Source organism: Cheilinus undulatus, linkage group 16, assembly GCF_018320785.1.
Source record: "Cheilinus undulatus linkage group 16, ASM1832078v1, whole genome shotgun sequence".
Classification (NCBI taxonomy): domain Eukaryota; kingdom Metazoa; phylum Chordata; class Actinopteri; order Labriformes; family Labridae; genus Cheilinus; species Cheilinus undulatus.
Window position 1 is genome coordinate 13,458,135 of NC_054880.1, and position 17,068 is coordinate 13,475,202.

A 17,068-nucleotide genomic window follows, 5' to 3' on the forward strand; every position below is an offset into this window, starting at 1 on the left:
CACTGTTTACCAGCTTACAGTACAACTAAACCACGCTAATAGCTCCCGCCATTAGTGATTGGTCAGCTCATTCTCTGGCCGGTAAATGTAATATCTTTTGGGGTTTTTGAAAAAAAAAATTTGAAGAATACACTATGGGCTATACACAGCAAGTTGACCTTTCAGTATAATATTTATCTTCATTTGGAATATGTGGGCAGAGTTTTCCCATCATGCCCATGGGCAGAGTGTTACGATGTGTTTATGCATGTTTTGATGTTGCCTTCTCTACAGTGATCACTGTAGGGATTCCTTTGTTCATGTTTCTGGTGGATTGTTGTTGTTTTTGATGTTAGATGCTATTTCACCATGAGTGAAGTTATCCACTCAGTTAGTGACTTCCCACCAGTTTCATTTTATCCTGTAAGAAGGAACATTACCAGGCTTTGTTCATGTCAGAGGACAGCTCCCCTTGTCACAGTTGTTTAACATGAGGTGCCAAAGTCGATCAAATGTGAAAAATGTGTTGCAATGTGTCAATAACAAATGCTGCAATTACTTTGATTAATTCTCTTAACGAACGGCACTAATGTTGTTTTAATATGTAATAAAATAACAGTGTTAACAATTGACACTTTAAGAACATTAAAAAAACTAACCTCAGAACCTGAGAGAATTGTTTTAACTCAGGAAAGTGTTAAATTTAACACTATGGAGTTAAATTAACACCGACAATTTTGCTGTGTAGAACAGCACTGATTCCAATTATTTCTTGATATTTGTAAGAAATGCACAGTATTATCAGCATGATATTGGTATTGGCAGATATAAACATTTCTGCCGATATTTACAGCCTAAGTATCAACCACACATATCGGCAGTAATGGATGTGCATTTTTAAAAATGACAATTTGAAAGTCACTGACAAGAAAATTTAAAGATTGTAAGAGACATTTAATAGATTGTCTAACTGATCATTTGCATAAACATGTTTGGCAAAACCAATTGTTTTTGAGTTAAAAAAGAGAAGGTAGTTTACATTATTGAAGCTGTGTTAATGGACAGTACTACTATCTTCTTCTATTGTTAATTCAGGGCAGTCAGCAAACAGCTTTCAGATGCATTACAGTCAACATCTGGCAGTACTTCCATAAAAATAATAATTGAAAAAAATTAAGTACCATCCCTAATATTTGCACAATAACTACAGTTATAGTTAAGTCTTTGCAATAGTGTTAGAGAGCCATATCTTCCCCTGCTATTGTATCTACACATAAATACACAGTATACTCACACACTGTGCCAGACAAAACATGTCCTTTGTGACGCTGACAGCTTTGTGATGTTTACAGAAAGAATGCTGAGTCACAGTGAAGATGAAATAAACACAAAGACAATAAAACTTGCTTGAGTTTTCCTCATCCTTTATATCGTCATCATGTCCACATCAGCAGAGTTTCTATTTGGATAAGACCGTACCCTATCAAAACCTGATTAATTTGACTAAAACTATTGATAAGCTCTCACTGTCCCCGCAGTCGTCCTGTTATGCGGAAAATCAAGCTCACAAAAAAACTGCAAAAGTTGCATAATTGTTTTAAAACAATCATAGTCATTTGTTTCAAACTGCTTTGTAGTTTCTCCTGATAAAAAGAAGCATGACAAGGATAAATTGGGGCATTTGCAGAAAAATCTAAAATAGTGATTTATTTTTCAAATATCTGGTATAGAAAAACTCTAAGTTGTGACAAAGGAGATCTTTGGTGTGAAAGTTGGCAGTTTATGGTTTAAGTAGCACAGAACAGTCAAACCAACATAAGGCCACTAGTTGACCTTCTATGTCCCCACAAATCTGGTATTATTGAAGTTGTTTAAATCCTTTAGTTCTTTATAATTGAAGAAAATATGATGTTTACAATGTATTTATCATAAAGAAATTAAGTACACAGACAGCTATGCCATACACTTAAGAGTGTCACCATCACACCTTATTTATTATTTAACATATGACAGATTCAAAAGGAAAAGAGTAAGTAATCCCCAAAGGGGTGTTTTTCTAAAGCAATTACATCACAAAAGTTACTTTAGACAAAAAGATTTCTAACTTACCTCATTCAGGTGTGTATGGAGCATCCATTCGTTCATGGTGGTTTGTTTTAATATTGTTGAATATGATCTGTCACAAGAAATAAGACATCAAACAAATACAAGTTATGTATTATATCCCTCAAATAAGACTCCTGGTCCAAATTTAACTCCAGGAACATTGTGGTGCTACTTATTTATATTCAGTGTTGCAAGTAATCAGATGGCCACTAGAGACTCCCATAAACTTATCACAAGCAAAAACAAAAATGATAGAGTTTGGTACATGCTGTACATATACAACACTCTTATTGTCATTAAACGTGCTTGATGTTTTTGTATTAACAGTGAGGAGAAATGGTACCACGTTACAGAATACATATTTTTATTTTCAAAAGTCTGTAAACTTGCAGGCTGAGTATAATGTATCACCCTCAGAAAATTTAAAACTTATTGCACTGGATTTTTCTTAGATTTTCAATTTATGATAAAGTACATTACCATATCTTACCGTCATTTCATAAATGTTGTTCACACTATGGGAAAGATGGAAAATTAATTGTTTGGAATATGACATTAAAAACTTGAAATCTTGATTTTAAAAGTGCAATTAAGTTTTCACGCATAAGTTTCCCACCAATAAAATGTAGAATTTACCAAAAAATGCACAAATTAAAGTAAGCAAATGGTATAGTACATTGTATGGCTAACTGTTGACTGAAATTATTCTAAATATGAAAAAAAATAATAATAATATAACGTCGTAAAACCACCACACCTCTGATTAAAGGCATCCAAACTAAGGATAAGAGGCTATTTTTCAACATTTACATCATTCAATATAACCCTGGATTTGATCATTTTCTTTTTGTTTGAGTTAGCCTACCTGTTGATTTATGCTATCAGGCACGCGCGCCTCTCGCGCGCTGCTCACATGACGTTTCCCAGCATTCTGCGGGCGCGCGGACAGAAGCGTCAAGGAAGAGGATGCGGCTCGGTGAGTGAAACCAGGTTGACTCACTACTAAATCACATACGAACGGCTTTGTGTCGTGTTTGTCACATTTTAAGCGTTGATTCGCTGCGCCCTGAGTTAGCAGCTATTCTGTGGCCGTGTCACGACGTTTCAGAATGTTTTACATAACAGTAAAACCGAGAGAAACAGCGTGGTCTGCCGCTGAACTCCTCCAACTTGTGTGGGTGAAGTTGTCAACGGTCAACAACGGCTGTTCGGTTGCTCGTTGTCAGCGGTTATGTGAACATTTTCGACGTCAAGTTTTTGTTTTAGGTTTTTTGGAGCTAACGGAGAAGCAGCGCCTTTAAAAATTGTTTAAACATCGAAGAGAAAAGAGGCGTTTTAGGACTATGAGAAGCTGATATGTGTACTGGAAAGTGATATCAGTGTTGGAGCGTGACATAGGGGAGTCTGGTGACAGATTTACGTCAGATATCAGATGTGGTGGTTTAAAGGGCAGCACAAAAAACCTGGACGTTTTTCGGCAAATAATGAGACTAAGCCTAAGACACAAAGGAGTTAGATACTGACAATGCAAGAATGAAACTGAAAATAACTCAGTTTCATTAACTGAAATGAATCCATGCCATTATCAATCATTTATTATTGAATAAAGCATTGAATTCATAATCAGATGCTTAAAAATGAAGCTTGATGAGCATGCACTGCAGTATTTCCTAGTTGTATGACTAAAGCTGGTACTAGTATTAAGTTAAATAAATGTGTTGAGCTAAAAATCAAGCTGAGGGGACCAAGCTATCTTTTGACCAATTCTAAAATAAGAAAAAAGTCCACTCTTTTACTTATCTTAAGGTTATACAATCTCTCCTTACTAGACTTCATAGGTACCATAAAGACAAAAACGTTTAAGCATTTATTAGAGGCAAACAAATATATGAACAGGAGTACTGATAATTTTTATGAAGTGAAGGGAGTTATTGCTCCTCTGTTACATCCGCCTCAAAATTCTTCTGCAGCAGGCTCCAACACTCCTTGTTTTTTCAACTATGGAAGTCCATTTTAGCCTAAAAATGATGTGCTGAAAATGTAACCTTAGTAGAATCAATTTACTTAATAATGATTATAAGATTAAAAAAAACGACATTATTACAAATAGCTCATCACTATTCATTCTCTTGTCTACCCTTCGTGGAACATAGTTTTAAGTTTTTATTTTTTTACTTCAACGTCCTCATTGTCATAACTTTTGCCACTTAATTCAGCTTTTTTAACAACACAATAAGGTCTTTTATCTCGCATTGATAACAGCGTGATTGTTTTGACTTCTTGTCCCACATTTTATCGTCTGATCACATAATCATGGCTTTCAGAGCTTTTTAGGTCCAAAAACACTTCCACTGAATTTATCCGCCAAACAAAAAACATTTCTGTATCCACTGCCTGGTATAGCTTATTCTTTTGTATCAAAGGCCCTATTGTTGTCCCAAATAAATCAGAGAGCCACACTGTTGCACTCAAAATCTGCTTTAAAGTGATGCATTAGCTTTTTGGGTAGTATTTGCCACAAGCGAATAAAATAGCCCAGCTTTATAAGGAAAAAAGACTGAGGTGACTTTATTTGTGACCTGTTTTATAACACAACTAATAGGCAACAACAGGCATAGAGCTGTCTATTCAAGACAAGAGGGGGGGGTTAAATGGTTAGAAATTTATAATAGCATGCTGTAGCTGTTGATCTTCTTCAGAGATGTTTTGACTTTAAGAAAATTCTAAAATAACGCTAGACTTATCCTTCAAAGCTACAAAGGATGTTTCGAGTCAGATGATTGTCTTTAAATGATGCCCGCATGTTTGTGACCAGATTGTTTTGTGCTCTCTGGTGGACAAACCATGTCTGATTCACCACAATCACATCTTCAGCATTTTAAAAAAATGTCAATATATGCATTACAACTACCAGAGCACCTTAAATACACTTAGGTCTAAACTTAAATCTGACCAAAGTAAAATGCACACAATGTTGTATTAAGAGAGAGGTTAATAGTACAATAGGACCTGATACACCATGCAATTCAAGCAGGGAATACAGTCAGAGATAAAACAGACATTTGATTATTTATCTTTGAAGCTGAAATACAGTTACAAAGCTTTACAACAAATCACCACAAAGAATAATCCTTTCTAATGTGGTCTCAATGGACAGTGGTTTATCTGTGGTCAGTCAGGTCTGTGCCAAGTATTGAATTCTCTGAAGTTACATCCTCTGCATCGTTTTACCATAATAACACCAAAGGAGGGCTAACAGATGTAAATAAGGCTGGTTTCTATACTATGGTTAATTGCAGATGATGTATCTGCCTTGTAATATGGAATTATAAAGGTGTCTTGTTGCTGCTGACCCTGAGTACTGTGCAGAAATAGAAAAACACAATCAGGGATGTGTCATCACTCTGGTAAAGCCTTCAGTGTAATTGAACATTACTACAGCTAATGCAGTGTCCTGGTTTCACTTTCTGCTTCAGGCTGTGTTTCTGCTTACAGCTGCCGTGACAGAGAAGAGAGATGTTCTGCTTTTTATTAGCAGTATTTTTCTCTAAACACACTCTGCAGTGTATTTGGCCAACTTCATAAACATTTACAAGATGACCTTTATGTAGCAGTCATTTGATCTAAATGTGTTCATGATGATCAGCACGAGTAATCTTTTTTGCTTTTTATCTAATGCGGCATTTTTAACACTTTTTCCTTTTCTTTAGAAGGACCAGACTTCTGGGCATGGGCATATCTGCAGAACTAAAGTGAGTCATCATAAAACCCTTTTTCTTCAGACTGTTTTTAATCTCCTATAGAGAATAAAAAGTTTAAATGTTCAGTTAAGTCCAGAGTTTGTGTGTTACTGTTTTTGCCATCAGGAGTTGCATCTGCTAGCTATAGTACAGTAGTTGAGCTCTCAGCCTATGATGATCGTTGTTAGTCTCTCTGCCACCAATGAGGGACTTGTTGTCCATACTGAAGCCTGTTTTCTGTAAAAGCAGGGCACTGCAAGGTTTATTTTCATGTTTTCTTTATGACCCAACAAGGGAAAAAAGCAGTTAAAAGGTGGTGGCAAACCCAAAGGTGGTCTAGTCTTTGTCTTAACATATTCCAGCATGTTCCAAGAAGTGAAGTGGTGGTTTACAATACATAACAAATGAGGTGAATTTTCAATCATGTTAGGTTGTGTAGAGTGTAATTGTGGCAGCTGCATGCACTTGCAGTCATGACGTTGCGTGTGTCAGCATTTCGTACTGGTAGACTATATTGGTTGCATCAGTATTTAACCCTCAGCCATCTTTTTAGAAGCAGAAATTGGTATTAAACATATGGCTTCTACACTTAATTTTACAATAACTTAAGTTTTAATTTGTTTCCACCTGAAACCACTACAGTAACTCAGTCTTGTTACTAGTAACGTCTGGTATCAAAACGACTAACACTGGGGGCTATTTAAGGCAGAGGCTGCATGTTGTCAGTGTGACTGCCTTAACTATGAGGTGCTGTGGGAAACACTGCGTGCACTTTGGTTGCAACTACATTCTAGGAAAATGCATGGGACTTCTTGTTTTTGTGTGTGATTAAGATAACATACTGGGCCCTCAAGCCAAATGTAAATTATTGATTCTTTTTATTATGAAGGCTTCAAAACTGTTAACTTGTCGCACGTATGATGTGTTTATTCATGTACAGCCTTTGTCAGTGAAAACAGCCGAGCAGACTCTTGATTGACAGGTTTTCAATACTTTCAATCAATCTGACAGCTGATAATTTTGAGACATACGGTCGTTTTATTTTGTCTTCATCTTTGTGTTTTCACTGACAAAAAAGCAACTTGAACAGATCTAGTTTTTTTTTTCTATCTGGACTATTATTATTGTTGTGAAATAGTCTAGTAATAGAATGTCATTTAATCAGCTCATTTAAGATGTCTGGTTTTAAAGTGTTATCCTCAGACTGCACAGAGACTTCAACCCTTGACCAATCAGATAAGATGATAATCACTCAAAGCAGGAGATGAGGTCATTAGGAGTGACCTACCCTTTGTTTACCCTTTGGGTAATGGTTGCTGCTCTTTTCCACGTTCTGTACTCATCACATGTCTGCTGTTGGGTAGAGATATATAGGGAGTTAAATAAACACAGCTCCTTTCTTTCTCTCTCTCTCCCAGCCTCAGATATGGATTACAAGCTCGTGTTTGCAGCCTTGGAGACAGTATGTGAAGACAACATTTCTATCTTGGGTGGGCCTTCTGATTTGCCTTATGGTGCTGTTGCTACGCGTCTGGCCAATTGTATGAAACAGATTCAGGAGCATGGACGAGCCCTGGAGCCTGTTGTCGCCAGCTTCACAGCTGTCTACCACCATTATGACTTTGATGAACAAACGCCTGGGAATGGCTACCGCACACTTGTCAAGGTAAGACTGATCCTTCTGCCTGTACAGGATGTGTTGATTCAAGGACTGCCAATGTATGTTGTTGTTTTACGGCAGCGCTATAATAAAACACTTCTTCTTACCTTTACTTGACAAAAACCACATTGCCAGTCCTGCCCTGTGTTTCAAAGGCAAAAGTCCCGTTATTTAAACTGGAAAGTACCTAAAACCTTTGTTTCTGAGCACTTTCAGTGCTTACTGTTGCTACAATACTTCTGCTTTCTTCAATAGAGTCTTTTGGGTCTGTTTTGAATGAAATTTTTGACTGCCTCCTTTTATAGACTTCTTCAAGGCCTTTTATACTGTCAGTCATGGCATATTATTACATGGTCTTAAAGCCACTGAGTGTTTAGAGCAGGCTGCTGGGTGGTTTGCTAACTATCTAACTGTTAGAAACCAGACTGTTCAGTTAGAGGGTGTTACATCTGAGGTACATGTTAATTTTGGCAGCTATTATGAGTTAGTCAGTGTCTTAAGATAAAAGTAATCTGAGTAATTCTCACTCTAAGGTGTTTTTTTTTGTAGTCTTCATAGATGAAAACTCACAAACATTTTAATCCAGTTTTAGTAAATTAAAAGTCCTTACTTTTAGTCAAAAACTTTGAACTGATTTCATTTGCCATATTATTAAATTATCATAAATGTAAAGCACTTACATTAATGCACTATCAATACATTTAAAGTATGTGGGAAAAATACTGACATGCCTTAAATGCTCATATCCAATCTCTGTTTGTGTTTTTACTGGTTATAGGCAGAGTGGAGAAATCATGGATTTTGAACGTCTTGTATTTTAGCCTCATTTTAGTGTCTGTGTCAACAACTAAACTTACTCTCTGTCAGCTTTTAGCATTGGAAATGTAATTTCAGCCGGTCTTAGTCCCGTCTTTCTCATTGAACAAAGGTAGTCAACAAACATTTTCAGTCATAGTTTTAGTCAAGGCAGTTAACACTGCTCTGAGATACTACCATTACACAAGGGGGGTACCCCAAGGTTTGGTACTGGGCCCTCTATTATTTACTATATATATTGGTTGCCTTGGACAGAACATTCCAAATTTGTGTTTTCATTTCTATGCTGATGATACTGTTGCTGCTGTGCACCTACACCTGGGCAAGTTTTAACAAGCCTTTATTTGATGAAAACTTGTCTCTCTCATTATAGCTCTAAAATACTGAAGGTTTTACTTGTTTTTTACAAAAGAAAAAAGGCTAGTTGAGTCAACTTTATACGTACTATTCCTCTGCTCAGATCCTTCATGGACACCTTGTCTTGAACATTTGTTTTCTTCTTTTATAACTCCATTCCAGGCTCAATTCTGGACTACCTTTCCCCTCTTCTAATCTTAAAGAAAGGAATTCACAAAAGTCATTTATATATAGCAATGTTCCAGAATGTAACTATTTTCAACTGAGAACATGGTGAGGCAAAAAAACAGCAATGCCCGGGGCATTTTTGCACTCAGTATGCTGAGTACTAAGTAAATTGTAATGTCAGTGCAGTTGTTGAACAGGCTTTGTTTGTTTACAATCATCTCTACAACTAAAACCACCCATTGCAGTATGTTCAATGCCCCAGTCTCATAGATCTCTGTTCCTACTGTTTGGTATCATCTATGATTTAAAAAAAAAAAAAAAAAAAAAAAAAAGTTACAGCATGTTTCGTTTTTCTCCTCATGTAAGGTGTCCATCACATGTCACATCATCTGTCTTTTTTTTTTGCCTTCCTGTCACATTTATCCTGTTCATTCCAAAGAGTAATTTGTCTCTTTCTTTTAGGTCTTGCAGTCTTGCCTTTTGCACATCATTCACAAAGGCCGTTACATTGCCTCAAACTACAACAGTGCCTTCTTCAGGGCCGACCACAATGCCACTGAGATGGAGGCGTACTGCAATGCTCTGTGTCAGCTACGAGCCCTGCTCTACCTCGCCCAGCAGCTGATTAATGATAACGCCTACGGCCAACTGTACTCCCTGCAGGACGGGGACCTGAGCAACAAGTTTGTAAGGGAGTACAGCTCCATGCACAAAGCCTGTTTCTACGGCCGCTGCTTGGGCTTTCAGGTTAGCCAGCCAATACCAACTAACTTTTCTCAGTAGAATTTGATTCAGAAATCAGCTGATTGTCTTAGTCAGGTGTATGCATTCAAAACCATAATGAGTTTAGTTTTGTTTAAAAATATTCAAAGAAGCTTCATGATCTTATCAGCTTATTTTGATGATATGAAAAGCTTGTAGTTATGAACTGTAAAATGTTTTTATCTTCACAGTTCTCACCAGCTTTACGTCCATTCCTACAGACCATTGTCATTAGCATGGTGTCTTATGGAGAGACATATGGTAAACAGCAGTCTGGCCTGGGTAGGTCGTTTTTTTCTCCACCTCTTTCACAGAGGTTCCAGTTTCATACTTTTTAAATGTGTTCATGCTTAAAATCATTTCTCTCTTTTTCCAGGTATGGCCGCCCTCTCTCTCCTCACATCAGGAAAGTACGTCATTGATCCAGAGTTGCGAGGTGCTGAGTTTGAACGCATTACGCAAAACTTGGACATGCAGTTCTGGAAGTCCTTCTGGAACCTGACAGAGTCCGGCCTTATAACAGTAGGCAGGGTCAAACATTCTTAAACTGACTCTTATATTAGCTAAAACCTTGTTTTACTGTTTAAGCAGCTTAATCCTCTGCTTTTGTTTCTCTTTGCAGGGCTTTAATAGAATAGCCTCCAGCCCAGTGCAGGTGAACCTAACCATGACTGTGCCTCCTGTTGCTCTACGCCTCCCCTTGGCCTCAGACCCCAATCTGACTGCGGCTGTGTCTCCTCCTTTAGCACACTGGGGCCCCGGGCCTGTCCACATGCGTCTCATCTCCTATGAGATTCGAGAAGGACAGGTAAGGCTTCAGAATCAGAAGTACCTCATTTATCTCGGGAGAATTTGAACGTCACAGTTTTGGTGGTGTGAGGATTGTGTGCAACTGCTCAGCCAATTGGTATTTCAAACTGATGGAGATCAGAGGAGCGAGACAGTGTCTCCTGATCCCTAAAGGCCTACCTCAGTAAACAAATCTGTCTTGCATACTGCGCCCCACTCCTGAATCTGGAAAACTGTTAAGTCTATGGTTAATGCTGGACAGTCTGGACAGTGGGCATTTTACCATGATATCTTTAAAGCACAAAAATCAAAAACAGGCCAAATTTGAACATATTAATAACTGTGGGGATATTTTACAGTGGTTATCACTATCTGTTAAATGTTTTGCTAAAATGCAAAGCTGTGGTCAATCAGCTGATCAGCTGTCTCAGAGATAGAAAACCTAAAAATTTGCAAATAAATGTACAAGTGGTCATTTTGTATGTAAAGGACATTCTGTATGCATTACCAACGTGGATGGTAAAATCTTTGACCGTTAAGGGCATATCTCCTTTGAACTTTGATCATGAGGTTTGACACAGTCATTGAAGGGAATAAAGTTTTACAGGTTTGGAAAGGGGGCATGATATTGTGTTTGTGATGTTAAGCATAGGAGTGGAAGTAATCCGTGTTTTTGTTCAGTAAGTATGTGTTAATTGAGACAAGAAGAACCCTCTTTTAAATAATTCTATTAATTTTCTTGTGACTCATTTTATAGGACAGTGACGAGCTCCTGGCTTTGTCTCGTAGAGATCCTCCTCCCATCTCTGCCTCCCAGCTTCCCTGGGTGCAGAAGCAGCCCCGCTCCCCCTGGCTCATCGTACACTTCCATGGAGGCGGCTTTGTGGCCCAGACTTCCAGATCCCATGAGGTAACGGACAGAGGACTGATATAAGACTGCTAGGGTAATAGATTTTTATTATAGTATGAATGGGAACACTACATCCCATTATGGTAATTGGAAAAATCCTATTTTTAACTCAGGTTTTTTTCAGCCCTACAGAGTATTTCACAGTCTTCAGAAGTATTACAGATTTTACTTGTTCTCTATTTACTTCCTTATGAAACAGAACTATCTTCGGACATGGTCAAAGGAGCTCAACGTCCCCATTCTCTCTGTGGATTATTCTCTGTCGCCTGAAGCACCATTTCCTCGAGCTCTGGAGGAATGTTTCTACGCCTACTGCTGGGCTCTAAAAAACTGTCATCTGCTGGGTATGTGGATCATATCACACTCAACACAAGTTTGTAGGGAATTACTGTTTTTAACAAATGAGGTGGTTTATTTGATAATATTAGGGCAATGTGAATATATTTTAAGAAGAGAACTGTTATGCATGATTTCAGGTTTGTTTTAACTAAAAATGAAAAATTTTAGAATGTATTATGTTATTATATTGGATTTATTGTTATAGGATTAGATCAATACTCTTCTGAGAATTCACTATTTGACTTCCTAAACATGTAATGAAAAGAGAGATTATCTATGAGACTATGAGAGGGAAATGTGATTTTTATATGCAAATGAATGAAATGTATGATTTCACAGCAGCATGCTCCTGAGCAAGTTGTAAATGCACATTATGTGCCAGTGTGTTCATGCAAAAACTACACATGACTATTTGTGCAGTGGCCAGTAGAGAATCTGTACACATTTGTGAATGCTCCATGTTCCCTTTGACAGAGGCAAATAACACACGCACATGCATGATGCTACTCCCTACTGTAGAATCACATTATGAAATGAGTCTGTCATGTTGAGTGCTATCTATCTGTACATTGGCAGAATATAGAAAGTGGAATGTTTTGCCCATTCATATTCATAAAAAGAGAATAAAAGAAAAAACAATAGTATAGCAAAGTATGGCTGGGTGATATGGACCAAAACGTAAACTTCATTATATTTTACTTGAATGACAGAGCATGTTATATTTCTTACTGCAGGGGAAAATAAGGTCAGTAAACATTCAAATTCACAGTGATCAAAAGCGGGTGTCACACAGGCACGTTTATCAACAGTCAGAAACATGTATATGAAAAATGACAAGAAACATCAAGAACTCTTTTCATAAAATTGATAAATTGATAATTCTCCTGCTATCATAAACATTTAAGATGGATTATCTTGTGGTAAATATGTATTATATTATAGTGGTTATCGCATTAAACATTTACTTTATTGATATAAACAACAATGACTTGTCCTACATCTTGTTGAAAGATATATTAGTACAGTGTATAAGCTTGATGTATTCCCCAGCATTACTGCACTGAACTTATGTTTGGTTAAAACTGTAGAAAAAAATGTTTGAATGGTCTAATCTAATGATTAAATACATGCTACAAATTTTCTGTCATGATGGTGTGGGTAATTATTTCTGTGCGTTTGTGCCTCAGGCTCCACAGCAGAGCGTGTTTGTCTGGCCGGCGACAGTGCAGGAGGAAACCTCTGCATCACTGTGACCATGAAGGCCATGTCCTGCGGCATTCGAGTCCCAGACGGCATCATGGCAGCCTACCCCGCCACCTTGCTCACCACGGACGCCTCGCCCTCCCGTCTGCTCACGCTCATCGACCCGCTGCTGCCTCTAGGTGTTCTTGCAAAGTGCCTCAATGCATATGCAGGTATGTTGGTGTGTAATGTGTTGTGTGTGTGAGCTGTATGTGTGGTGTTTCACGCCTCATTTCACATGAGAGCACTTTCTGGCGCCACCTCAACAGAAAACAGAATCTCGGGATTTATGTATAAACCTGATTATGTGGGGAAAAGGAACATGGAAAAACTGCAGCCACTGGATACTGAACACCTGCTTATTACCTCTGCACTCTGTGCTAATGATGTATTTCACCAAGCTGGCAGGGGAAACATGATAAAGTAACTCATTTTTACGCTAAGTATTGGAATCCTGTTCATTTGATACTTGTACTAAATAAATGACTATGGACAATGATGTTCAAGGACAAAACAGAAAACCCTTGATCATAGGATGTAAAACTCGTCCATATGAATGCAGCAGTGTGAGTACTTTGTTTGTTTTGTTGCTATGTGAACTGTGAACATACAGCAGGAAAAGTTTTCTCTTTTTTTGTAGCTCCTATTCAAAAACAGAAGCAATGATTTTTTTAGCTTTCAGTTTTTTTGTTTTGTGATTTAGCCACCAATGTTTCACTATCTTTACTCATAGATGGTAAATAAATATTTTGATATAGTAGCTTACAACAAAACCCAAACTGACGGAGCACAAATGTATCAGGATTTTAATCATCTACATTGGCTTTCAAAAAACTATATATGAGGCGCTGGGTGATCTCAGTTGGAAGAAAAGGTGTCCCATTTACAGAGGCTACAGTCCTCCATGCATTGGCTCAGCTTCAGCCTACTGATGCATGTCTAGAGCTGCATTTCAACCAAGAAGTTTGGTTCAGCTTTGTGTGGTACACAGTTTTTCGTGATACCCAGTTATTTGCATTTCCATTGTCAAAAGTAGGAAATAGTTCCAAAATAAATGATCTGTACCATCCTACTTTCTGGCGCCGTTGAGTTGGGAGTATAAGGCATGCCTCTCTGACCCTAAAAGGTGGAACTAGACACAACAGTTACTGTTACTTCCTGTGCGGTGGCTGTAATAATGTCCAAACACAAAACACCCAATATTTAAATAATTTGTGTATTTCAAGGGAGTACTTTCAAGTCTTTTCCATCTTTGTGAATAATGTCAAGACAAAGCACTGCCCCTTGGACAATCACAGAGATGCAGACCTTCCCAGGGATCAACTGTACCCTTACTTCCTTCCAAGTAAGAGTATGGTAGGCTTTGGAAACCCAAGCCAGATTAGCATTTATCACACTAAACTTTACCAAACTGTACTGAACCAAACCAGACCACTTGGTGCAAATGCACTATAACAGTGACGCAGCATAAATATATCTTATTAGCCCTTGCCTTTGTCCTGCCATCTTCCTCACAGGTGCAGACTGTCAAACAGTGCAGCCTGCAGTGGGGAACAGCGGCCTGAGCAGTCTGAGCAGAGATACTGCCGTGCTGCTCAGCGATCTCACCCAGGGAGCCTCCAACTGGATCCAGTCCTTCCTGGACCCTGCACGGGCTACAGGTGGAACACGTTCACTGTCATCATCACCAAAGAGGTCCCAGAACAATGGGACAGCCCACAGAACGACGAATAACAACTCCACACAAAACTGTGGAGATTACATGGAGTATCCAGAAGGCTTTCAGCCGCTGCGTTCTGAGTGCCTGGCGTTTATTCGACCAACATCCTGTCCCATCATCAAGAACCCATTTGTGTCGCCCCTGCTGGCTCCAAACAACCTGCTGAGAGGCCTGCCGCCTGTGTACATAGTGGTGAGAGAGGGGAGAGGGTCTTGGGAAGCTGAGGGTGGATATAGTCTCTGGAAGTATTGCTTTACAGTTCTAAAAGTTAATCAAACGTCTCAGACAGTTGAACTCTTTATGACTTCATTTATTTTCGTGTTATTTTGACTTGGTGTTGATTCTCTAGCTTCAATTTTGTTTCTTTTATTGAGCGACACCATAAATATGTCAGGTCAATACTATGTCATTTCATATGTCAGCCTATATTTACAGATAAATAGAAGTGAATTCCAGTCCTTAAATAGCTTTTGTGACTATTTAGGAATAAGACTGTCCTTTCAGCTGCAAAAATAAGCTGCAAGGTATGTCTAGGAAGATCTCAGTAAAGTATAATTGTTTATCCACATCAGGATTGTCTAACTATGTAGTCTGTTTATGTAATCAGTCATGTTAACTTTCATCCAGCACATTTTATTTTCTAGTCTTTGTTTCCTGATTGCTCTGTGTCTCCTCACAGGCCTCTGCTCTGGATGCTTTGCTGGATGACTCTGTAATGTTTGCCAAGAAACTGCGGGACATGGGCCAGCCTGTGAGCCTGACAGTGGTAGAGGACCTGCCTCATGGCTTCCTCAGCCTTTCACAGCTCTCCAAGGAGACTGAGGTCGCTTCAGCAATCTGTGTGGAACAAATGAGGAGGATTTTTCAGCAGGAAAACCCAACCCCATCTCTTCACAGACGACCAAATCTGCAAGAGACTTATCTCAGTACCAGTCATTCAGGATGACTCAGACGTAGGAACATTTAGTCCTTGAGAAAGTGATGTAAGGTGGCTTTTAGGGAAAGATGCAATAAAATATAGGAAAAGGAAAACCAGTCTGGGAAGATTTTTAAGGATTCAAACGCTGTAATACCAGAGGAAGCCAGGGGATGCTGCACTTGGAACCGATAACGCACAACATTTACTTTAGGCAGCAATCACCGAAAGACGCCAAGAACTTTAACTGACCATAACCAGCTCTAACAAGGAAGAAGTATTTTTCTACTGATATTTACATCACAGTATAAAGATCAGATATATTGAGAATAACAGAGACTGTAGTCAGCCCTTACAGTCTGGTGAAAACATCATGCTCAGTATGTCAATGAAGGGAGCTGTGGTGCCTTGCATTCAAAGTGCTGCTACATTTGAGTCATGTATGGAAAAAAAAGCTTTGCTTACATCACCAAACTTACCAGGAGTAAAGGTATACTGTACAGAAAAGTAAATCCATGCACTGTAGTATAATGGATTCTAATGGAATCTGTCGTTTATAATCTGGCTTTGCCAGTTTGTCACACGTTTACAATGCATTGAAAAAGAGGCCTTCACCTTTGTTTACTTGCAGTATGTACCAGTAAATTTTGGTGTTAAAGTATCTTCTACTACTGTAAAGTAAGTATTAACATAATTATTTATCACTGTTATATTTTAAGTCTGAATTAAATCATTACTGAAAGTTTATTGTCTAATTTCATCTCTTAGCACAGCAGTACAATGCAGCCAGCTGTTAACCTCTTGACCCTCTCAATGTTGAACCTGGATTTACATGATTAAATCTGCCCTTTCATACATTGTAGTTGTTGGACCAAGGTTGGAATTCTGTTTTTTCATCTACCTGTCCAGCCACTCTATTGTAGCAAGTAGCATTATTTAATGAAGTATAATAAAAATTGATAAGAAGGAGTTGTTTCACAAACAGTCCAAAGTGTCACTTATATTAAACTTTTTTTTCAACCCGTTTCTCTTGTACTTATCCATGCAGATGTTTGCTGTGCTATGTACTGGGGCAATGTAAATACATCTTCATGCATTTTAAGTTTTAGACTTGGTAGAATCTATTATTTTTTGCAAATTTTCTGCAGTCTCCAGCCAGAGTTCTGGCTTTAACTTTATTGGGCTTGCAAAAAGCAAGACATTGGTTCCAACACATTTTTAACAGATATAGATGCAATGGGGAAATACTGGGTCAAACCATCCTAGCATACAGCTGCCTGTTAACATTTGACAGCAGCTCTGATACAGGGAGGAGGAGGCAAGACTTTTTGGTCAGTGAGCCTGTAGGTCCACTAGGCTTTGGAACAGGCAGATAAAAGGGGGTTTAATTGATGCCATTTACAGTAACAAAATCCCTCTTTTAGGTTTGGCTAATTTTATTTGTCTGCCCCAGTGGCTAGTAAGCTATTTAAGCACAGCAACTTCTGTGTGAGGACTTCCTTGTAAATGTGATTCTAACAGTGAGTCTACAGCAGACATCATCCCTCCTGAAACAAAGATAAGT

At 38.3% G+C, this 17,068-nt stretch overlaps 1 protein-coding gene across 1 annotated transcript; it reads left to right on the forward strand.

Annotated features, from left to right (window-relative positions):
* The first annotated feature begins 3,013 nt into the window (after positions 1-3,013).
* On the forward strand, positions 3,014-16,465 carry lipea (lipase, hormone-sensitive a). Its single transcript, XM_041809752.1, has 12 exons — positions 3,014-3,061; positions 5,796-5,837; positions 7,244-7,491; positions 9,289-9,573; positions 9,780-9,870; positions 9,965-10,110; positions 10,211-10,396; positions 11,135-11,287; positions 11,487-11,631; positions 12,814-13,041; positions 14,386-14,780; positions 15,268-16,465. The coding sequence occupies exons 3-12, from the start codon at positions 7,252-7,254 to the stop codon at positions 15,532-15,534; spliced, it is 2,136 nt and encodes a 711-aa protein (XP_041665686.1). The 5' UTR covers positions 3,014-3,061; positions 5,796-5,837; positions 7,244-7,251; the 3' UTR covers positions 15,535-16,465.
* The last annotated feature ends 603 nt before the right edge of the window (positions 16,466-17,068 follow it).